The sequence below is a fragment of the Papaver somniferum genome, chromosome 6 (genome assembly GCF_003573695.1).
Source record: "Papaver somniferum cultivar HN1 chromosome 6, ASM357369v1, whole genome shotgun sequence".
Classification (NCBI taxonomy): Eukaryota; Viridiplantae; Streptophyta; class Magnoliopsida; order Ranunculales; family Papaveraceae; genus Papaver; species Papaver somniferum.
The window spans coordinates 97,711,729-97,737,014 of record NC_039363.1 but is presented as its reverse complement, the minus strand read 5'-3'; the positions used below and the strand labels follow the sequence as shown (position 1 = coordinate 97,737,014).

Below are 25,286 nucleotides of genomic sequence, written 5' to 3'. Positions count from 1 at the left end.
GATTTTATTCGGTTTTTGTAGAGGTGTACATTTTCGTACACCAGCATGCTCTTTAATGAATGGATTATCTGTCTTGTGAGTATGGATGCTAAATTTTGTTATGTTTTTGTAGAGGTGTGCATCTTTGTGCACTTGCATGCTCTATAATGATTTGTTTTAAGTTTATTTTTTATTTTAAGATTGTCGGAATCATGTTTTGAGGTTACATAGTTGCACACCTGTTGATTGTTAATGCCTAAATAATTGGTTGTATATGTGTTGAATTTATGGATTCATAATCTCAAAATGGTAGAGCACCCAAGCCTACCTTAAGGTTTTCCGAGGTTTATGTTTCAAATCCATTTGATTTATAAATTAGGTAGTCGATTCAAGTTATATGTGTGTACAAACTGGTGCACCTTGTCTTGTCTCATGAGTATATGGTCTGCTTTGTGAGTATGAATGTTGAATTTTGTAGACAAGTACATAGTTGTATGCCATTGTCATGTCTCATGAGTAAATGACATGTTTCATTCGTATAGATGTTGGATTTCTGGTTTTTTGTAGATGTATACATATTTGTATATCATTCTCCCGTCCCATGGATATATTGCCTATTGTGAGTGTGTGGATGTTGGTTTTTCTGGATTTTTGTAGATGTGTACACAGTTGTAGACCAATGTAAATTAAAAAAAATGAAAATGAAAATTATATAGCCATATGAGTACTTTTTTGTAGATCTAGAAAAGATATTTCCGAATATATAAAGTTTGCGAATTTTGGACTAACGGTTCGAAAAATAAATTATTTTATTATTATTTTATATTATTTAAAATTACTGACATCATCATAAATCATATTGGACTAAACTGTAAATATTTTGACTAAATTGTAAATCATAAAGGTTATTTGTGTACTTTTCATATTTTCAAATGAAAAAAAGACTAATTTGTACCGAGTTGAATGGGCCAGGATATAAAAACAGTCCAGGAGTGATTTTGCGCTCTAGTGCCCATGTTAGGAACGAAACTGTCATTGCCACTGAGTTTCCGTTTGAGCTTATGAGACAAATAAGTCCATATCCACACTCCTTACACTTTCATTCATTACCTTTATAGATTCTTGAAAAAATTATGAAGATTGGGACCTTGCAAGATGAAGATTGGGACCTTACAAGAAGAGTATGTCCATTGGAACCATGCCAGTTCAACATAGAGATGTTAGTGAATGCCTGCACGAGTAGCAGCAAGAATATTTTGGTGTCTTTGAATTAATTTAAGTTTCCATAACACATTTCATGAATACTAAGAGAATCTCCGAAGAAAGGGATCAAGGTCATCCTAGGTGGTGGTCTTTTTAACACCTTTTTCTTTGTGGGTCATTGTTAAATGACAAAAAAAAATTAAAAATAAATAAATAAATAACAGTTTTTGCGTAAGGTTATCTCTTATCAACAAATTTTATTTGAATCTAAAGATAAATTATAATGTGGATTTAACACCTAAGGTCATGAAGAACTTAGTTGGCATATGTTTTAATGAACTTTTCCCTTGTATTGGAGATGAAAACTTGGTGAACAGGGTCTTATATCATATATGTCATGCTATTTTAAGACCGACGCCCCTTGCATTGGAGATGCTCTAAGTGATAAGGTGAAATTTTCCTTGAACTTCTTTGCTTTAACTTCTTCAAACTGATTCGGAATTACAACTTCTTCGGCTTCAACATGCACATCTGAAAATAGCGCGCACAAAATTTTGTCCAGTTTTTTATTTGATTTTTCTCAAAGGAAAGGCAAAATAGTAGGGGCGTAGAGCAACAAAAAAAACTTTGGATTTACCAAAGATCGATTCTATGCATTTAGAAGCCGGAGTAATTTAGACTTATTCACACATTAACTCTTCGCACATTCACAGTCGAATCAATTAGTGAAGGGGACCAAATTTCATAATCGAAGTCAGTAATCAAAATCTCAGCATTAAACTAAAATAAAGAATTGCAAAACTGTTAAGATTATGGACTGATTTCACTATTATTAAAGCATCTTCATCAAACTTGGTAAAAGACCATTTAACATTTAAAGATGTTTTAACAAGTATTACTCATACTCATTTTCATTGTTCTGGTATGTGTATCTAGGAATTTCATAACCATGTGTACTCGACAATTAACATCTTATAGTATTTATCAAGATCCAAGCAAGTCCATGCTATCATCTGCAACATCAACAATAAAACAAAATTTTAGCATATATAAAATGTAACCTCAAATTCTGCGAAGTATCAGGCCACATGGTGATTTTGAATAAGTCAATCCCCCACTTCAATAAAAAGTTGAATGAGGAGGTTAAGAAACATATATGTAGCATCCTAGAAATGAACATGATGCCTCTGGAAGATAAATATTTGGGCATTAACCTTTTTATTGGCTGGAAAAAAACAAAGTGCTTCAGTAGTATTCAAGATAAAATGCAACACAGACTTCAACAATGACAAGCAGGGATGTCTAATCAAGCTGGTAGAAGTATTCAAATCCAACCAGTTACAAATTCAATGGCCCAATTTCAGATGAGTTGTTTCATTTTTCCCCATCAAACCATAAACAACCTACAAGCCATTCAAAGAAGATAATGGTGGAATAGAAAACAAGGCGAGGGATGTTATTTCAAATATTGGACAAGTGTCAGTATTCCAAAGAGATAGGGGGGACTAGGATTCAAAAATTTGAAGGTGTTTAATGAGGCTATGGTTACTAAACTGGCTTCGAGATTAGTTCAGTAAGAAGATAAGAAATGGGTAGAAGTTCTCAAAGCTAAACATTTTGATGAGGAAAATATACCGCAAGATGATATTTCAAGCAATGGAAATGTCATCTTGAAAATTCAGTGTATAAGTATTAAATGGGTGAAGCAATTTCATATTTGGTATATTGGATTTGGGAAAAGTGTTTATGTGTTTAGAAACAATTGGATTGAAGGATATCCTTTCTATATGAAGAATATCCTTTCTATATGAAGGTGAATAAGCTATTTGATACTCATACCTAAAGCTGGAATTTAAGTATTCTGCAGAAATACTTCACTCAAGATCAGATTGAGAAAATTCTAAATATCAGGCCTTCTACCCAGCATGAAGACAAAATTCTTCTTTGGTCTCTTACAAGAAGTGAACAATTTACGGTAAATTCCACTTATAAGGCAATTCTTTGTCAGAAGAATCAAAACTTAGCAAACATGGAAAATGAAGCAAAATTTTGGCTCAACATATGGCACCTTCAGATTCCTCACAAATGCCAATTATTCTTATGGAAAGTAGCTCATGAAATTATTCCTGCCAATGAAAGATATGCAAGGCATGTTCAAGATCAGGATGTGCAATGTCCAAGATGTAACACAGAAGCTGAAACGATTACCCATCTGTTGCTTTAATGCAATTATATTAGAAGTGTATGGAATAAAATATCAATTGAGATTGCTTAAGAGCTCAGTTATGTCACAGATATCAAGCAATAGCTAAGAAGTTAGTGCAATTTAGATAACAACATTTCTTTCAACAAGAAATCTAAAATAAACCTAATAGTCATAACTATGTGGTTTATATGGAAATCTAGATGTGAATTGATATTCAACAACAGCAGATGTTCAAGCTCAAGTCTAAAGCACATAATTATAACATTCTGCAATGAAAATAATATTCACACTAACTTTAGTGTTAACCAGGTTCAATTAGCTAGCAATATGGCTAACAGAAATGTAGCCAGTTGCATTGACAACAAGACATGGAAACCCCCTCCTATAGAAAAACTGAAAATTAACATTGATGTCTCTGTTTTGACAGGAAATTTAATTGTTGATATTTCTTTAATTGTAAGAGATTTTACAGGGAGGATGGTGGAGGCCTGGACTCCCATAGAAAAGGTTAGAGATGTTGCACAGGCTGAAGCAATTGTAGTTCTAAAAGCTCTCCAGCGGATCACTCAGTTACAGCTGCAGAATGTCATTGTGGAACGAGATAACAAGGAAGTGATGGACAACATAAATGGAGACCATATCATCACCAGATGGGAAGACATGAATGTTGTTAGGGAGTGTCAGCATTTAGTTAAGTGTTTAGATAATGTTCAAGTGTGTTTTAAAAATATGAAAAGTAATCAAGTAGCAGACCTTCTTCCAAAGTTTGCTAGAAATAACAATTATGCTAGGAAATGGAGCTCTGACCTCCCTATGTGTGTTAGTTCTAGATTAGAGTTAGAGAAGATGTCTTGTAATGCCTAACTACCCTTTGCCTTAATGAAAATTTCTTAGGTTTTTCTTTCAAGAAAAATAAAAATATATCATGATTCACTTAAAATAATCTGTGATTGGCGCAAGTCATGCCAAATTGATAATAATACGATGAGGGAGGATCCCCTCACACTCTTATTTTTACGCTATCTCACACTTTTAGAGACATTTTTCCTAATAAAATATATACGACAGCTTATTTGAAGCTAATATTTTGGGGGTATGTTCGTCTGGCAAGGCTCTACATACCCATAAGTAATGAGCACATTCCGAAATACTAAATTTTACCATCTATGAATCTTAATTTTAACGTTGAAAATTCGTTGATTTATGACGGTTATTTTCAAAGTAGTAGATGCGAGGTTATACATTTCGGAATGTAGTGATTTTTTATGGGGATTTAGATCTTGATAAGACAAACATATCCCCAAAATATTAGCTTCAAATATGCTATAGTTTAGACTTTGTAAAAAAATTAGTGTCAGACGTGTGAGATAATGTAAAAATAAGAGTGTGAGGGGATCCTCCTCTATTATGATTATTGATTACTTAAAAAGTTGTTCATAGTCAATGCTACATAAAGATACCATGAGGTGTTCTTGGTCTAGAATGATGGGTCTCGCATTACAAAACATCTGTTCTAGCCTCGTGCATAAAAAAGTTAGTACGAGGAAATAGTCATATGGGCTATAATCAGATATTCTCCAACATCTCTAACTACAAATTTAAAGTAAACAGAAATTCTCAAAAGAAAAATAAAAAAACAGAAATCATACTAAAACGAAAAACACACTAAAAAGAGCAACGCAGGAATGATAGATCAAACCAGAAAGGGAATCAATAACAAAAAATTTTAAAATCCATCACGCACTCGATGGGCGTCGACAAGGGAACTTTATTTCCATGTAAATAATCCATACATCGTGAAAAGTATATGCTATAGACATGATTAAGGTAGCTACTTACATAACAGTGAGAGGCGTGGTGATACATCTTAAACCCTCACTAATACTTTAATGGAAATTGCAAGATGAAACTTAGCTTATATAAAGACAACTCTCTTTATTGATGTTTAGAAAATCTCTCAAAACTAAACACAAGCTCTAATCTTGCTCATATGATCAACCACAACTTTGGTGATCATATATATATAGAACTATGAATTCCTTTTCCTAGTCATATTACCTTATTACATGCCTTTCCTTTTCTTAGAACTAGATGACTTCTAATTCCCTTAGGATTACATCAGTTTCCTAATCTTGTCCTAACCAGCTTGTTAGTGACTTCTATGTTGAAGTTTAACCAACATTCTCCCCGTTAAGCTTCAACCTTACCCGTGACATATCTTGTACTCCAATCAATTGTCTCATTTCTTAAAACTTGATCCGAGCTAATGCCTTTGTCAATATATCTGCTTTCTGCTCAGTTCCTGGTATGTGTTCAACGTTGATGATCTCCTTCTCGATACATTCTCGTATGAAATGATACCTTTTGTGAATGTGTTTCGTCTTCCCATGAAACACTGGATTTTTAGTGAGTGCAATTGCAGACTTATTATCAATCTTGATGAGAACTTTTTCAGGTTCTCTTCCTTTGATTTCACCCAACAGTTCTTGAATCCATGTTGATTGTTTAGCTGCTTCTGTTGCAGCCATAAACTCAGCTTCACAGGATGAGAGGGATACAATGTCTTGATTCTGTGAACACCATGTAATAGGTGCTTCTCCTAGATAAAATATATTACCAGTTATACCTTTTCCATCATCTTGGTCAATATTATGACTGCTGTCACTATACCCAACAATTCCTTTTGATCCTCCTCGACCATACTTCAATCCACAACTGATTGTTCCTCTTATATATCTCAATATATTCTTTATTACATCACCATGAGACTTGCGTGGACTCTGCATATAACGGCTTGCTACTCCCGCAGAGAAAGCCAAATCTGGTCTTGTGTGTAATAAGTATCTTAGGCATCCAACATTTCTTCTATAACTCGTTGAATCAATCTTTGCTTCTTCTTGTGCCTTTGAAACTTTAAGTACAAACTCCATTGGTATCTTAGTTGGATTATAAGTTTCAAGTCCTGCTTCTTTCAGAATTCTCCTTGCATAAGCTTCTTGTTTAATCTGAATCCCATCTACTCCTTGATGGAATTCTATGCCAAGGTAATAAGTGAGTTCTCCGAGGTCTGACATATCAAACTTTGATGACATTTCTATCTTGAACTCATTGATCACCTTAAGGGAGTTTCCAGTCAAAAATAGATCATATACATAGACTGCAATCACAAGAAGCGTTCCCTTTTCTTCTCTTCTCTATACTGATGTTTCTTTAGAGCACTTAACAAATCTGATTTCTCTTAAGATTTGATCTAACTTTGTATTCCAGGCTCGAGGAGCTTGTCTTAGACCATATAGAGCTTTTGATAACTTATAAACCTTATGCTCTTGTCCTTTTACTTCAAAACCTTCTGGTTGTTAAACATACACATCTTCTCGCAATTCACCATGTAAGAATGTTGTCTTAACGTCTAAGTGGTGAATTTCCCATGAGTTTGATGCTGATTCTGCTATTAAGAGACGAATTGTCTCTAGTCTAGCAACTGGTGCGAAAACTTCATCAAAGTTTATGCCTGATTCTTGAACGTATCCCTTAGCTACAAGTCTTGCCTTATATTTGTTGACAGTACCATCAGCATTCCGTTTTATTTTGAAGATCCACTTAAGACCAATCACTTTTACCCCACCTGACTTATCAACTAGAAACCAAGTCTTGTTTCTGTTGATTGAAATAATTTCTTCTCTACATGCTTGTGTCCATTTAGTCGAGACCTTTGCTTCCTGAAAATTCCTTGGTTCATCATTAACAGAAAGTAGCATTATCTCACATTCTTCTGCAGCTTGAAGAACATAATCCTCCAGATACTATGGCTTTTGTATCTGTCTTGTTGATTTTCGCAGTGGAATGGGTTGAGTTATTTCATCGATCTCTTCTTCTTCTTCTTCTTCTTCTACTTCTTCGTTATTCTCAGTGTTTTCATTATTCTCTTCTTCTTCTTGATTAACATCATTGTTTCCATTGATATTGATGATTATGGGTCCTTCGCCTTCATCAATTACTTGACCCCATCTCATGTGAAACATTCCTGGATCCCTACTTGGTCCATCATTAGTTTCTTTCCAGTTCCAGTTTGTTTTTTCATCGAGTACCACATCTCGACTCACTATCACTCTTTTCGTTGTTGGATTGAATAATCTGTAAGCTTTGGATCCAGGCTCAATTCCTAGATGCACAAGAGTCTGGAATCGATCATCCAGTTTCTTAAGAGTTGCAGAATCAACTTTTGCGTATACTTTGCAACCAAACACTCTTAAATGATCTATGTTTGGTTTTCTCTTTCGCAAACTTTCATATGGAGACATGTCTTTCAGAGCTTTCGTAGGTATCCTGTTTATTAGGTATGTGGAGTGTCGTACCGCTTCTCCCCATAGATAATTAGGTACCTGCATAGCCTTTAAAGAACTTCTTGTCATCTCCATTGGAGTCCTGTTTCTCCTCTCCACCACTCCGTTTTGTTGTGGTGTACATGGTGTTGTGAGTTTCCTTTTGATTCCATTTGACTCACAGAACTTGTTGAACTCTAAGGAAGTTAAATCTCCTCCTCTATCAGTTCTAAGCATTTTGACCTCCTCTTTTAACTCTTTTTCTATCAGATTTCTGAAATCTTTGAATCTGTCAAATGCTTCACTCTTTTCTTTCATAAGAATAGACCACATATATCTTGAGAAGTCACCTATAATAACAAATATGTATTTGTTATTTGCAAGGGTTTGTGGTGTAATAGGACCACATAAATCAGAATGAAGAAGCTCTAATGGCTTTGAGTCTCTGAATGTTGTTGCTTTTGGGAAACCTTGACGAGTTTGTTTCCCAACTAAACATGATTCACAGATCCTTGATTCATCGTTTATCTGTGGTAGCCCTCGAACCATCTTGTTCTGAGACATTGCCTTTAAAGTTCTAAAGCTTATGTGTCCTAACCTTGCGTGCCACTTCCATGTCTGATCTTCCAGTCTCATATTCAGACACAATGACCTACCAATCATGAGACTTGTCTTGTAGAGTCTATTCTGTGAGCGTGAGACTCTAACTAAAAGTCTTCCACTTGGGTCATGAACTTTTAGATAATCTTGTCGCATTCTAACATCACATCCAACTTCTGTAGCTTGTCCTAAACTTAGAATGTTGCTTTGTAAGTTTGGGATAAAGTAGATGTTTGTGACAAGCTTATTTTATCCGGTCTTGCTCTGAAATAGAATTGATCCTTTCCCTTCAATTTCTACAGAAGATCCATCCCCAAACTTCACTTGTCCTTTGATTTTCTCATTGAGTTCAGAAAAGTAGTGTCTCTTACCAGTCATGTGATTGTTGGATCCATTATCTAAATACCAGATTTCTTCTTCTCCATCCTTTGATTCGTAGTTCTTTGGTATTAGGTTCCCTTCGTTTAAGAATACAACTTCGTTCATGAAAAGAGTTGTATCTGCTTCCCTTGTTTCATTCTTGTTTGTTTCTTCCATCTTTTGTATTCTTTCAGGGAATACAGAGGAGAAGTGTCCTGGTTTATCACATCTGTAACAAATAATGTTTGATCTATCCTTCTTTTCTTTCCCTTGGTTTTGATCATTCTGACTTGTTGTTCTATCTTGTGAGTTAAACCTTCCTCCCCTTCCTCGGCCTCTGTTTCCTCTACCACCTCTTCCACGACCTCTTCCTATTGTCGCAGAGTTTTGTTGGTAAGAGTTTGTGTACAAGAGTTTTCCTTGAGTTTCTCCATTGTTTTCTTCATCAAGGATTCTTTCTTCATATGCTTTCAATCTTCCAATTATATCTTCATAGCTAGTCTTCTTTAAATCTAGACTTGTTCGAGAGAAGTTATGATATGAATATACTTGGATCTTGGTAAACTATTGAGAAACTTCTTTACCAGTTTATCTTCATCAATGGATTGTCTAAGTGACGCAGCTTTTGAGGCTATCTCTGATAGCTTTCCTGCAAAGCTATCAATAGTATCAGTGTCTTTCATCTTCACTCTTTCAAATTCAGACATTAAGGTTTGCAGACGGGCTTCTTTAACTCGATCAGCTCCGAGATTACGTGCCTTTATTGCATCCCAAATTTTCTTTGAAGTTTCCTGTTCACCAACTTGTAGAACAAGACATTCTGGTATTGCTTGAAAGAGTAATCCAATGGCAACATTGTTTTTGTCTGGGTCCAATGTACCAGGATCAATTGTTTCCCAAACTTTGTAGATATTCATCAGTACCTTCATTCTCATGGCCTATACTGTGTAGTTTGTGGCGTTGAGGATTGGAACTTGTATTGATGGTGGCGTGAACTGTTTTGCACCCACAATGGTGGTTTCGTTTTCCATGGCTCAGAAACAAGCTCTGATACCAATTAATGGCAACTGCAAGATGAAACTTAGCTTATATAAAGACAACTCTCTTTATTGATGTTTAGAAAATCTCTCAAAACTAAACACAAAGTCTAATCTTGCTCATATGATCAACCACAACTTTGGTGATCATATATATATATAGAACTATGAATTCCTTTTCCTAGTCCTATTACCTTATTACATGTCTTTCCTTTTCTTGGAACTAGATGACTTCTAATTCCCTTAGGATTACATCAATTTCCTAATCTTGTCCTAACCAGCTTGTTAGTGACTTCTATGTTGAAGTTTAACCAACATACTTGTCCAATCCTTGCCCCTAGAGAATTGTCGATTTCTTCAACATCCACACTTCTTCTGAAAAACCACCATCTCATAGCCACCATGCTGCCAGCAGCGGAAGTGTCGCTTGCGTTCTTTCCAGCTTTAACCCTAGAGTTTTCCGATGCGAAGTTGCAAAAGAAAGCGATATGGGTTGGGTTGGCGCTTATGTATTTAATTATTTTTGGCAAGAGGTATAAACGGGTACGTTTTCGGCTTTTCTTGGGAAAAGTTGTTTCCATCGGGGGGAAGGCTAGCTTTTGTCTTATAAAGGGTAATAAGTTACTTGTTTGTTTGCCTTTGACTTTTTACTATAAGAAGCTGAAATTTTCTGGCGTCTATACAAACGTGATATTGTACAAAAAATTGTTGATAATGTTTCATAAACTACGAAAACAGAAAAAGAAAATTGCACCTAATCTTCTACAGCTTTTTTGATGAAACAAAATCATATGTACTCCCTAGCTGAAAATTTACACAAGCCACATGTGCTTTAAAACAATCCTAGCCACCTTGGACGCCGCTCTGAACTACCAGCTTGGTCTTTGGTGGGAGTCAGGGTGATTCGCTCAGCATTAGCTACAGCCCATTCGCAGAAATCAGGGGAAGCTACTAAACTTTCCAAAGCTTTTTTCGTGGAATCTTTAGTGAACCTTTCATATTCTTCCTTTGAGAACTTTTTCCTGTCAGGTACTCTATGGAAGGTTGAGAAATACGTTCCTGAGTCTGATAGCTGAGAAGACTGCGGTGTCTTGGTAACACGTGTCTCGTTAACTAGATTAAACAGAGAGATAACATTAAGATTCAGATAATAACATTGATGAGCAACAAGATTATGCAAAAATATGCAAACCTGCAGCTGGGGAACTGGGGGAGAGATTCGATGAAGCTCGACGCCTGCGTGATGTATGATCTTCTGATTTCTCGTGATAATCTTCAGAAGCTGAATAATCCTGAATCTGGGATCTTTTGTGGTTGCTCTTGGCTGTTCTAAACAGATGCCTGTAAATAGAAAATGAATATCACATCAAAAATTGGCAACAGAAAAAACTAAGAAAACGTAAAGGAGCACTAACCAAGACAAGAATATTAAAGAAGAGAAGCCCATTTCAAACGTTTTTTTATAAACCTCAAAGCAGGGGAAAGAAAAAGGCACGTATCCAGAATAAGGCAAATACCACGAAGAATTTCTAAGTTCAACCCCTTAAAAAGTAGTATCAAAATTTTGTGACAGGATTATCAGACAAAGATATGAAGATTGTAAAACCTAAAAGATGAAGATACTCAGAGTTATTCGAAGCACTCACTTAATCATGCGCCGCAAGGATCTGAACATGTCAATCCTCCCAAGTATGAATGTAATTAACATCCAAGAGATAAAGGCCTCTGCAGCCAGTAAGTAATCCATTGAACTCTAGACACATGAGAAACTTGTAAGTTAACAATTGTCAAATCAGAAATCAAATTAAAGATCTAATATAATAACTAAAGAATCGATTTAAAATGCAAGTCAAAAGCAAATACTACAAACTGATTAAAAGAAAAAACAATCTAAAAGTAAAATGATGAGCCAGACCACCTGACTAATCATGACAGCTGATACAAGGCGAATTGCCCAAGCAACGAAAACAGCTACACTTGAATCAATGGATCCTTCTTCTGTTAGAACAAGTTTACGGACCACCCAAAAACCCAACCAAGCTCCAGCAAGCAGAAGACAAACCAACAGGACCGTCACCAACTGCAATGTAATCGGAAACGAGGAAAGCCATTATTATGTGTTACTTAGATAGTGGATCACAATCAATAGCTAATATTAGCTATTTTATCCAACATTTGTATACTAATTCTACTTAGCATTCCACATGTTCATTCCATCCGTATCAGAAGTAATCAGCAACTCTTTTTCATTTTTCAGGGGTTACAAGAATCCCCTATTCTATGGAAAAACTGGAAGAAAAAAAATAAAAAAAAATAAAAGAGTGCACAAGTGAAGAGAAGTTCAGAAGCTAACTAAAAAACATAATCTAGGGCGTAAAAAGTCCCCTAGTACAATGTTAATTTCTCTTTTCTTCACTCAGTGGGTCACCCGCCAGCTTTGCGACCAGGTACCACATAAAGGAGGACTACTCTGTTACTGTTGTATAACGCTGCTCCTTCCAAAAAACAGCAACATTAGGCTATACAATTCTACGTGGACATGATAGCGGGGAACAACAGGGTCCTCAATATTGACAGTATTTAAGATGTATTCAGATCCAAGTCAGGCGATGTTTTGTTATAGAAAAAATTCAGCGATCAATGGAAAAATACCAAAAACCAGAAACAGGTCTAAAATGAACAGAACACAATATAAAGAAGCTTAGGCATAAACACCACCATTGTGACAGACTACTAGGAAGATCCATTCAGTGCATTATTCGCTATTTTTTCTAGCATTACAAGGCAGGTTATAACTGCACTCTACTGTCCAAATTCCAAGATGAACCATGACAATGAGATAACAAATTTCCAATGAGCACATAGATGTAAAGTAATAACATAAAGCAGAGAAAAACTTACATACAGGATTGTACATATCTTCGCTGACCCCAATCTCCACAAGCACCGACTTTAATACCCCAGGTAAGTAACCAAGAAGCATAGATCCCATTCCTACCTGGAGATGCAAAAGCGGTACATAAAAAAATTAGACTATAGTCACTAAACAATGGATATAGCATCCCCTGTCAGGATTTTCAATTTTCCATCTTGTAACTGAAAATTTGGATACTTACCAGACATGAGTATACAAATATTGCGAACGAACTCTTTCGACCACTCGGAAGCAGCCTCATCCCCTGTCAGTGACCATCTTAGTATGTCTAAAATAATGCGGAAAGTAATAATACCAATATGACTACAGTAAGACTCTGTCATGGATTACAGGTACATGAAAATCACTGGGTGCAACATAATTCAACTACAAGTAATTTCGGATGTTCACAAAAGACATTTTTGCAACCAAATGATGGGATGTTCAGAAAATCACAAGCTGAATATCATTGGGTAATAGTTCAGGGTTCAGGAGTACATATACCATGCTTAATCAAGTACATATATCAGTTATGACTGTACCACAATCATGCTTGATCAAGTACATATATCGGTCTTCTATTTAAATAATATAGGAGTGGGACACTGTGTAATAGTCAAATAGAAACTTGAGGGTATGCTAACCTGAAAAAGGACCATTAATACGACAAGGATGATGCCCATAGTCATTGCCCCGCCATAGTAAAAAGTAAGAGATTGGCTCAGAGCTGGTGCTAGTGTCAGCAAGATTAAACCCAGCACCAGAAATATAATACGATACAGAAAGAACTCTGCAGAAAACATGACCATTTATATAGTTTAAATGTTTACAAGTGAAAAAGAAAATAGAGATTAATAATAAGAACTGAACCAAGGGATCACTAGATGCAAATTACAAAAACCCACCTTCTTCCACTGACACCTCAACATTTGCAAGGGATTTTCCAGGCATCCGTATATCTAAGAGTTTGTTATCATAAGGTGACATGGATCTAATCCATAGACCCTTTACAAGCTTCTCCCAGTGACTACGATTGCACATGCCTACTCCTAGAGATGTATTACTGCAAAAGAAAAAAAATTGTATCATATTACTAGTTTACTATCGAAACAACTGAAAACGTAGAAATTTGCACCAATAGTAGAAATTGAACGACGGCCAATGAAACTTCTGATTTATTTTGAGTTGCTACCAAACAGAAATACTCTGATTGACTGGAAGGAATTGAAAAACGCCTTGTCCTAGAAGCGCAAAGGATTTTGTTTGACAGGAATGTGCCCTCAATCTACTTATTAACAGATAGAACAAAACTTATCTTCCCAGCAGGTAGTACTGAAACAACCACTTCTTAGAAACAGCATATTGACTTACCTATGAAAACAGACTTCGATAGCATTTGGACGAGAGCTATCCACGACTATCACTTTCACTTTTACTGTATTAGCATACTTTTTCAGATTTTTAAGCCTTGATACACCACTAATATTAACTCTCTCGCCAACCACGGCCATACTAGGCTTTGTACCCGGAGACTTTTCCAAAGGCAAGCCAGATGACAGCTTCAATGTAGTGGGTTGAGCAACATCTGCGAAATCAAAAGGTATTTCAGTGAATATAAATGACATATTCACAAAGCTCGTGCTTCAACGAATATCAGTTTTATGTAACAATCATCTTAAAGCAATGAAAAGTAAACCTTTTCCTCTTCCCATTGCATTGAACATTAAAAACTTCACTCAAGTGAGTTGCATATAGATTTTATAGTATTATATCACCATTCATCAGTGTTATCCATTTTCGACATATCATGATACTTGGTTCACGAGAAAAGCCTTCTTGCAGAATCACACATAACTTAAACATACAAACGACAGACAATCAATAGTTTATATATCATCCCTTTGCGCAAACTACATTTTCTAATGTTCAAACCTAATCCTATGTACTTCAGTTAAGTTTGTGCTGCTACATCACCTTCAAGGTACATTATCTAATGAATGCACAAACATTGGCTAGTTAATACCTCATAGAATGTCCCAATTTCTGAGCGGAAAAGGGTTTTTTAACATTTCCTAACATAACTAAAGTGAGAGACAACAACCCTAGAAACCCTAGTTTTAAGATTTTTCAAGCAATTTTCAAGAAAAAACGATAAAGTGGGATGAAGGACATACCAATTGAGAGATCATCGGTGGCAGAGACAATGATAGAGTACGAAAGAATTACAGGGACAAGAAGAGTTGAAAATCGCTGAGATTTTGAATTTTCCATCGTTTTTGGAGAGAGTAAAAAAGCGGAAGTTATTAGGGATAATATTTATAGACACCGCCTTGAAGGTAAAGTTGGCTTTATTTATGAGTACTATTTTATTTATAGACAACGCCGTTAAAAAGTGGACTCTTGCGGTCCAGAAACTTACGAGCAGAACAGACCCCATTGAACCAAATGGTCTTTCAGTATTTTTGAGCAACTCGAACGAGACCCTGGTGTGACTGTGACGCCTATCTAAAACCTATTCTTTTTTGAGATTGGGCAACCAAATAAAAGAGTATTTATAGCACGTTTCGATACAAATATGTTTTTGATTTCTGCTTCTCCAGAAGTCGAAGTCAAAAACAAAATTATTTTGCTTTCATAAAAAGTTCATTTATTGACTTTTAAAAGTTGTTTTGAAATCTGACAGCCAAACTAATTTTTGATTTTTCGACTTCTGATGTGCTATCCAAACTAGGGCTGTCAATGGGTACCCACTACCCGGATCCGGAACCGGACCCGGTATATTAGGGTCCGGTTCCGGGTCCTAAATTTGGACCCATTAGCTACTTAGGACCCGGTGGGTAATTACCCGAATTTAAACGGGTCCAAACGGGTAATACCCATTGGGTACCCGCGGGTATCGGGTACCCGTTTATTCATTCTTTTATTCATGTTTTTAGCAAAATTATAAGTATTTTTTCTAATTTTAACTTTGATATTTTACTCATTTAAATTTTTTCTCTTACATTTAATCTTTATTTAGTACATTCATAAGAAATAATAATAATTTTTTATAAAAATTACTTAAATCCAAGTTAAAAAGAGAAATATATTAAGTTTTTGAGATTTTTTAAATAGTTTTCTTTAGACCCAATGGGCACCCGGAACCGATGGGTACCCGGGTATTTAAACGGGTCCGGTTCTGGATCCACAAATTTAGGAACCGGACCCGGAACCGTTAGGAACCGACCCGACCTTTATAAGTAGGGTCCGGATCCGGGTCTAGTGATACCCGGGAGGACCCGGACCCGTTGACACCCCTAATCCAAACAGCCTATTGGGTGCATCTTAAGAAGTAATTTACCGGTTTTGTAAGCAAGAAAGTCAAAAGTCAGGTGGAGAATAAAATTTGATTATGACTTTTACTTTTTTGAAGCAAAATTTTCTTGTTATTGATTTTTGAGATTGATTTCTGTTTCTGAAAAAGTAAAAACACTTTCACTTCTAGTATCCAAACACAAAGTTTGATATAAAAGCTTAGAACTCACCGGAGATTGCGTTGAAGTGGTTAGTTTTTGTTGTTTTTTATTTCTAAAATATAACTGGTGAGTGCAAGCAGGTGATACCAATTCACAGATCTAATGGTTGGATTATTTTGTATTATATTAATTGGTATCCCCTGTTAGCACTGGTATCTTCCTTGAGCATTTTTAGATTTTCTTGTGCACATGTGCTCTTTTTTGGTCCAATGATGCTATATAAAGCGAGCAAGAACAACTTGTATCACCGTAAAGTAAAGAATGCATTTTTTAAGTAGTTTATCCAAGTTCGTATCATATACGTTGCACACCATGTATATTATAACGCGTTTGGATGCGTATCTAAAAGTAATTTTTTGATTTTTAGAAGTCAAAAAAGAAAGAAGTCAGTTTACTAGAGAATTTCGAAACGACTTCTAAAAGTCGAAAAGTAACTTTTTGTCAAGCAAAATAGTTTGCTTCTGACTTCTGCTTCTGGTATCCAAAGACGCTTTTAATATCTCTGATGGTTTATCATTGATCGACTCTGACAACCTACGCATGAATGTTTTACATTTAAAATAATGAACATTGTGAAACACAAGCCGGATCTTTTTCTTTTGATGCACCGACGATTTCAAAATAGATGTTCTTATTGTAATGTATATCATTAGGGAGCATTAGAAGTTATTTCACTAAATTTAACCATATGGCAATATTTGTTTGTAGTTGTTAGAACTTCTCCAATGATTATGTGATCAGCTTCACCCGTGGTATTGAGGGAATATATCTTCTGTAAATATCTTTCCATCCTTACTTACGTTGTTACCTCTTTTTCTTTGGTCATCCTTTCCTTTTCAAATATTTTATTTGATTTTTATTAGCAAAAAAATTAACAAAGTTTAATTTATTTTCTATTATGGGAAACTCCATTATTCTCGTGTGTTTTCCTTGCAACCTAATTTCAATCATTAGGCAACTATATGTCACAAGTTACCGCTTTGAAGCTAGTTTCGAATCGCCAATGTTTGTGACTTTATTGCAATTAGATATTTTATTGCTTAAGTCGCAACACAACGAAAACAAGATGATTTTATGTAATCATTTTCTTTTTTCGGTTTATGCATAAATTTTCAATATATATAACATAAATTTTTCTCATCCTCCACATGCTTCGCCATAAAGAGAAACAATATAAGTCAGTACCTAATTGTATTGTAGGCCGAAAAAACTATAAATATCCTAAACAAACTCAACAAGAAACATTTCCTCGGGGTGCTCAAGATAAGGGGACCAAGTCCAGATACCTTTTTGTAGAAACAAAAATACGATATGCTCTAAAATGTGATAGTTGAAGCACAACCAACATAATAAAAACTATATGGAAATTGAACGAAAAGTATATAAAAATGAAAACCATAATTTTATGGTAGACTGTTAGGAAGTAGGATCCGGGTGATACCATGATGACAATTTGAAGAAAATCAAAAAGTCTTCAAAATGTCATCATTTATTATTCGATCGAATCCGTATCATACTACAAGAGATATATTATCAATATTATAACAATGACTCCACTGATATCTTTGGACACATATGCGCTTGACACGTTCACTCTCTTATCTATTTATAATATTCCTACACCATATATATATATACTTAACACCAACATCATATACTTTAATAAACACCAAAGATATAAATATTTTTAATGATTCGTCATTGATTGGCTCGGACATCTTATATGCAACTTGTTATGTTAAAAATAAAGAACATTATAATTGTGAACACACAAACCAAATCATCTTATTTTAGTCCACCTACCACTTCAAATGGATGTTCTTGTCATGGTGTATTGTTGTTTAAACTGCATTTTAGGTTTTAAAATGAAATGATAGGTGTTCATGCATGAAAAATAATACCTCTTAATGGGTTGGGGGTGCTCCTAAAAGGGGAGATAAGCCTAATGTGAGATATGGGGATTTGCGGACTGAGTCCAAGTCCAATGAGAAAATACCCATGAGGTAAGAAGGACAAGGAATGGATTAATAAATGAGGAGGAGGTTATATGAAGGAATGACATTAGAAGTAATTAAGGAGGTTTAGGTCATGTGTCATGATGTCATAAAATGAGAGATTTTTGGGAAAGTCTATATAAGGAAGGACAAGGTACAATGCAAAGTCAAATCTCTGTCTCTCTCTTACCATTCCTAGAAAGATGAGGTCACTTGGTGTAACTAGGACGGGTAGAACCAAAACCTAAAACCACCCTTCAACATTTTGCGACCACACCCGGAGGCTCGAGCCTAGCTCACCATGACACACCTAGGAGGCGCTAGTTCAAGCGCGACAGAGAACCAACCGAACATCCCGCCACTCAACCCAGAGGGCGAGAGAGTAGGAATAGTATCGTACCCAATCACACAAGTGAGAAAACCGGACACTCCACACGAGAAGAACAAACAGCAGGAAGTCGAGAACACGCCGTCCATACAGCTTTCTCTGAGAGAGATGCAGAAGGAGCTAGAGGACCACGTCCGAAGAGAGCAAGAGTTGAGAAAACTTCTAAAAGTGGCCAGCGCTGAGCAGAATACTAAAGGAGCAACGGAAGATACGGGAGAAAAGGAAGAAGAACCTATAGCTATGACGCAAGAAGCGATGGCCAAGTACTTATAGATGAACTACAGAGTTGTGAAGCAAGACAACTACGATTTCGTGGCTAGACCGTACTCCTCCGAAGTTACAGAATATCAATACGTAGAGGATTATACTTCGCCGAAATTCAAGGTCTACAATGGTCAAGGAAATGCGCGGGAACACCTTAGTTGATTCCTATCTACTATGAATGACCACCCGACTAACGGGAAGCTGTGCTTGAGAGAGTTCCCGAAGTCGCTAACCGATACAGCATTTACTTGGTATGACAACCTAAAGTCAGGAAGCATTAGCTCATGGTCGACCATGTCAACTCTCTTCCTTAGAAAGTTTTATTTAGCGAAAAGAAAGGTTACAACTATAGATTTGAGCAAGTGCAACCAGCGCCTAGGTGAAGAAACAGGAAAATACGTCGCCAGGTTTCGTCTCCTCACTTTAGATTGCCATGAGGACGTCAAGGAAGAAGCGCTAGTGGAGATCTGCGTACGCGGAATGACTCTGTCCTTCAAAAAAATCCTGGTCAACTTTCGTTTCCCAACATTCGCCGAGCTAGAAGAAGCGGCGACAAGAATCGCCGACTGTGTCGAGGAGCACAACCCAGACTACACCTTGCGCAATACAGTCAACACCGCATCAACTATACCTAGGAATATCTGTGCGAGCAATAACCGAGAAGGATGGAGCACACAAGCGCTCCCTCCGTCCTTACCTTGCAGTAAAGATAAGATTGTGGGTCTGTTGGAATAATGGATAAAAAATAAAGAAACCCTGCAGCCTCCAACAAAAATGGACCCCAGCGCCATTGACAAAAACGATGCTAGGTACTGTCACTACCATCGAAGGATATATCACCCCACAGTCGAATGCTATAACCTCCGAAGAATGTTCCAGTGGAAGCTGGAGATAGGCGAAATCGAGATGAGCAATCTTGAAGGCGGTAAGGCGATTCAACATCAAGTTATGATGCTCTCCCATGACCCAAGTGGATATGTTTGGAAACCTTGGCATGACAATGAGGAACAGGCGTGTGAGGTCGAAATGGAGAACCCTACATTCACAAATACAAATGGCGTGGTTAGTAAGTTCGCCCAAACAGTGTTGGCTCAACAATTCTTTGATTCCCTCAACTTCAGCGAAAACCAAATCAAAGAAGCGTCCAAGGCTATAGCGGCTATCGCGGAAGAAAGTCCTACGACCCCCTACCCAAGGAGGTGATTGTGTTTACAGACGAAGACACCTGCTATCCAATAGAACACATTAGACCCTTGTACTTAACGGTGCATATCCACTAAATAGAGCCTTCGCAAACAGGGGCGCGTCTCTGAATCTAATTTCCATGCACACGTTAGACATCCTGGGAGTACAACATTCTGCAATCAGGATGCCAATTACAACAGTAAAGGGGTTTGGAGTTCACACCCAGATAGCCATTGGAATTGTCAATCTAGTCATGTGAGTCGGCCATATCCGAGCATTTACACAATTTTACGTGCTTGAAGATGACACCACGTTCGATGTATTACAAGGACGAGGATGGCTACTTAACCATAAGGTGGTGGCGTCAACATATCACAAATGTGTTAATACCAATATAGGAGGCAAGCAATACTGGATCCCTTCCACGAGCAACCCTTTTGACCCGGAAGAAGCGTACGTGGAAGACGCGATCTTCTACGACGAACCGAAGGAGACGGATGAAATGCCCGAAGTACAACTTACCCCACTCCCTAGGTGGGGAGAGGAAGAAAATCCGGAGCCGGACAAGTCCGTGTTTAGCCCATCCAGGATGGTGTTCCCCGCCGAAATAAAAAGGAAACAAGAAGGGCAACCCAGATTCCAGCGTTTCTGTAAGCCGGATGGAGGGCACGTGTACCGCTTATAGCAGTTAGCTGAGGGAATACCCGCGGATGTGCAGGATTGCGCCAACGTTTCGATAAGCGAAGTGGAGACTCCCTATGAAGACACCAAGCAGAGTTTAGTCGAGCTACCTTACAACACAATCGATGACGAGGAGCTGCGAGACCAGCTCATAGACGTGACACCTAGGGCTGTAGAAGAGCGAACGCCTGGAGACTTCACTATGTATGCTATGGAGGAAATCAACATAGGAACGCTGGAGGATAAGCGCCATATTATGATAATCAAAAGCTTAGACGAAGAAGAGAAAGAAGCGTTGATCACGCTACTCAGAGACTACAAGGATGTCTTCGCCTTTGATTACAACTAGATACCGAGACTAGACAGCGATCTTGTGGCCCACAACCTTGGAGTGTCACCCGAGTTCAAGCATGTAAAGCAAAGAAGCTGGGAGTTCCCTAGGGCCACAACTCTCGCGATAAAGAAAGAGGTAGAACGGTTCCTTAAGGCCAAGTTCATCAAGCCTATCCAGCACCAAACTTGGCTAGCTAACATCGTGCCTGTGGTAAAAAAGAATGGGAAGATCAAGTGCTGCGTGGATTATAGAGACCTAAATCGAGCCTGCTCAAAGGATGACTTCCCGCTACCCAATATCGATATGACGCTAGATGCAACGGGAGGTAAGAAATGATTCTCCTTCATGGACGAATTCATTGGATACAACCAGATAAGGATGGCCCCATCGGACGTAAAGAAAACCGCTTTCCAAACTCCATATGGAAATTTCTACCATGTAGTAATGCCTTTCGATCTGAAAAACACTGGCGCCACGTATCAACGCGCCATGACCTCCATATTTCATGATTTACTACACCAAACGGTAGAAGTATATGTTGACGACATTGTGGTCAAAATGCAAGCGGCTGAAGATCATGTATCCCATTTGAAGACATATTTTGAGAGATGCAGGAAGTTCGACCTTAGAATGAATCCCCTCAAATGTGCCTTCGGGTTGACGTCAAGAAAATTCCTAGGTTTCGTGGTGACTAATAAAGGGATTCAAGTAGACCCGAGCAAGGTTGATGCGATCACAACCATGGCACCTCCGGCGAATGCAAATGAACTACAAGCTTTCATATAACGAATATCATACATACGACGCTTCGTACCTGGTTTAGCGCAATTAATAACTACGTTCCTTCCCTTACTAAAGAAAGGTGTAGCCTTTGTGTGGGGAGAGGTGCAGTGCGCCACATTCGAAAAACGGAAACAGTGTCTCGTCAGCCCTAAGGTCCACAGGCCTCCGATAAGAGGAGTTCCCCTCTATCTCTATACGGCGTTTACCAATTCAGCGATAGGCGCGGTCCTCACACAAAACATGGGGGGAAATGAGTTATCGCCGTATTTATTATGTTAGTCGAGTCCTGTGAGATGCGGAACTGAGGTATCCGCGCATAGAACAGGCATGTCTGGCTTTCATCTACGCGGCACAAAAGCTACGCCCTTATCTCTTGACACACGAGACCATCGTGGTAGTCGCGGAAAATCCCATAGCCTACCAAGCATCTGATCCCGTCCTAACAGAAATGACTGCTCGATGGTTTCTACAGTTGTCAGAATTCGAGCTCAAATATCAGCTACCAAACGGGGTAAGGGGACAAATTATGGTCGACTTAGTAACCATGTTTCCGGGAGAAGGAGACGACGAGGTACACGAATGCATACCTGGAGAAGTAGCAGCTGCGGACGTCGACAAACCTTGGACCATGTTCTTTGACGTATTTTCGTATGACACCGCCAGAGGAGCAGGAGTAGTATTTGAAGCCCCACAAGGAGACTTACTCTCGTATTCGTTCAAATTGGATTTCCCGTGCAGTAATAATGTTGCCAAATATGAAGCGTTGATTCTGGGATTCAGGTGGGAAAATGAGCTCGATTTAAGGAGCATAGAAGTAAAAGGCGATTAAAAATTAGTGACAAACCAAGTGAACGGTGACTTCCATGTCAAAGAACCGCACCTGACACCCTATCGGGAAGAGGCTCAGAGTCTGATGAACCAGACGGGGTCAACATTGGACCATACAGGCAGAAGTGGGAATCGGCATGCATACGCTCTAGCAACTCTAGCGAGCAAGATGCAACTAAATGGTGAAGAAGAGAGTACAGTCACGGTAAAAAGAAAGGAGCTTCCCAGCACTTGGAAAGATGATCTAGCTTTCGAGGAAGCAGATGATTGGAGGAGAGTATATATTGAAGTCCTAACTCGGATGGATGAAGATCGAGTAGTTCCTACCCAAGCCTTGAAGCAATTTGTGATGATCCAAGGAGCTTTGTACTATCGATCCGCCGGGGTATCCCTCGCAAGATGTGTAAATAAGAGGGAAGGAGGAAAAAATACTCCAAGAGCTTCACACGGAGACATGCGGGAAAACTGGCGCCGTTTACCTTTACAGAAAACTTCAGAGGTTGGGGATATACTTTCCAAGCATGTCAGCGCAAGCAGTGACCCTCCAAGATAGTTATGCCGACTGTCAGGCTCCACCACATCCAGCAGAAGTCTGTACCGACTATTGGAGACAACCCTACATAGATTTCATCCAACATGGAAGTTACCCAACGAGAGACAGGCGTCCCTAAAAATCCAAAAGAAAGGAGCATGTTTCTTCATACACAAGGGTGTCCTTTACCGCAGAAGCTACGGTAACGCCATGCTGCGGTGCTTGTCCGACCAAGAAGCAATGGAAGTGATGACTCGGTCCCATGACGCCGAGCATCAAGGAATGCGGAAGTTGTTCCTACAACTTTACGAAGGAGGATTTTATTGGCCAACCATGGAAAGTGATACTGTCGAACACGTCCGAAAATGCCTAAGCTGCCAGATGCACGGAACCCTGATTCGGGCGCCTCATACTCGATTACACAACATAGTAACACCATGGTCGTTCCATAGCTGGGGGCTGGACCTTATAGGGCCAATCAACCCAATATCTTCAAAGCGCCACAAATACATAATAACAGCCACCGAGTATGCATCAAAATGGGTCGAAGCAGTACCCCTCAAAGACTATGCGGAGCAACAATAGTCGCGTTCATCAAAGAGCATATCATCTACAGGTTTGGCGTGCCTATGATAATTAGGGAAGACAATGCCAAGTCACTCGTAAACAAGGATGTCATTGATCTGCTCCGCCAATACAACACAAGTCTGCATACATCAACCCCCTACTACCCTCAGGGGAATGGGCAAGTGGAAGCGACGAACAAAACACTCATCTGAGTCCTGAGCAGAACAGTGCATGATCATCACAGAGAATGGCAAGAACAGATACCGCTGGTGTTATGGGCATATAGGATCTCGAAGCGCAGCTCCACAGGAGCGTCACTCGATTCGCTAGTCTATGGAGAAGTCGCGATACTGCCAGCAGAAATAGCAGTTCCGCTTGCAAGGGTGGCAATGGCTAGCCATACCACACTAGATGAAATAAGTCGTTTCTCCCACTTCGATACGGTAGAAGAAAGGAGAGAACGAGCGGAACGATTCGCGGAAGCTTACAGGAAGCGCACATCTAATTATTACAACCAAAGCGTAAAAGAGGGAACCTTCAAGGTAGACGACTTGGTCCCAAAAATCGCCCCTCATGTACAAAGGAATGCCAGCGCTGGTATGTTTGCTGCAAATTGGGAGGTCCCGTTCAAGATAAGAAAGGTAGCAGACAGTGGATACTATAAGCTTAGGCAAATGAATGGAACTAAGGTCAAAACGCCCATCAACGGAAAATGGTTGAAAAATTTCCATGCATAAATCGCTCAATGTATAAGCACCTGCCCTGAATAGTAAAAGTAAGTTATCAATGATGGTTTGAAAATATACAAAAGTCTTCGGTAATTCCAAAGGTTCCCGGTCGGCTGACAAATCTACGAAAGGATACGGGAACGCCAAAGGCGCCCGGTCGGCTGATAGGTGTAGAATACACCTTATTTACTATCTAGAGTTTATGCTTTCTTTGCTATTTTTCTTGTAAATTATGTATTTTACGCATGTTTTGAGTTTTGTAGCTACTTTGGAGTCATGCGGAAAAAAAGGAGAAGAAGTCACCCAATTTGAACGAAAAGGGCGAAATTTGTTATTTCATGGGCGAACACTATCTGGATCCCAGTCAATGTTAAGGGGAAGCTCTATTTGGAAGAGCACTAAAGACAGTCCAGCTGAGAATTAAGGGGATGGCAATTTGGGTAGCCCTTAGCCAGAAAATGTGTGTGATGTTAGCACCCAAACTGGGGTGGTCCCTATCCCTGGGGTGTAGTCGTCCAACCCTAATGCTTATACCCTAAAACCGAGAGGAGACTGCCTCCCATTCATCCATTCACCTGAAACTAAAAGCAGCGGTTGTTGCTGTTGAAACCAAGAGAAGAAAAGTAAATCGATGCTGCTATGATCGAGAGATTGTTGTGAAATCTGAGATGAGTTCGGTATTGGAAGAAATTGGTTAGTAATTTGAGAGAATTGAAGCCGAGAATCAATTTATGAGATGATTGTGGTTGAAATTGATATGGGTTTGAACTGTGGAAGAAGAATCAGAGATGGGTCTTCACTGATGATGATTTTTGTGGCGAATTAGGGTTACAGAGACAACTCGAGATGCTGTGAAATTTATAAAG

The 25,286-nt window shown here is 38.4% G+C and overlaps 1 protein-coding gene across 1 annotated transcript; it reads right to left on the bottom strand.

Annotated features, from left to right (window-relative positions):
- Nucleotides 1-10,328: 10,328 nt before the first annotated feature.
- On the bottom strand, nucleotides 10,329-14,934 carry LOC113285942. Its single transcript, XM_026534677.1, has 10 exons — nucleotides 14,796-14,934; nucleotides 13,993-14,206; nucleotides 13,527-13,684; nucleotides 13,266-13,411; nucleotides 12,824-12,886; nucleotides 12,613-12,705; nucleotides 11,626-11,787; nucleotides 11,354-11,460; nucleotides 10,900-11,048; nucleotides 10,329-10,820 (listed from the first exon to the last, which is right to left on the bottom strand). Exons 1-10 carry the CDS (start codon nucleotides 14,890-14,892, stop codon nucleotides 10,540-10,542), a joined length of 1,470 nt encoding a protein of 489 aa, XP_026390462.1. The 5' UTR covers nucleotides 14,893-14,934; the 3' UTR covers nucleotides 10,329-10,539.
- Between the last annotated feature and the right edge of the window lie 10,352 nt (nucleotides 14,935-25,286).

Coding starts and splice junctions, on each gene's coding strand:
- LOC113285942 (XM_026534677.1), bottom strand. CDS start 14,892: ATGGAAAATTCAAAATCTCAGCGATTTTCAACTCTTCTTGTCCCTGTA. Junction 14,207..14,795: donor CACCGATGATCTCTCAATTG/GTATGTCCTTCA, acceptor TTGATTTCGCAG/ATGTTGCTCAACCCACTACA. Junction 13,412..13,526: donor TGAGGTGTCAGTGGAAGAAG/GTGGGTTTTTGT, acceptor TGTTTTCTGCAG/AGTTCTTTCTGTATCGTATT.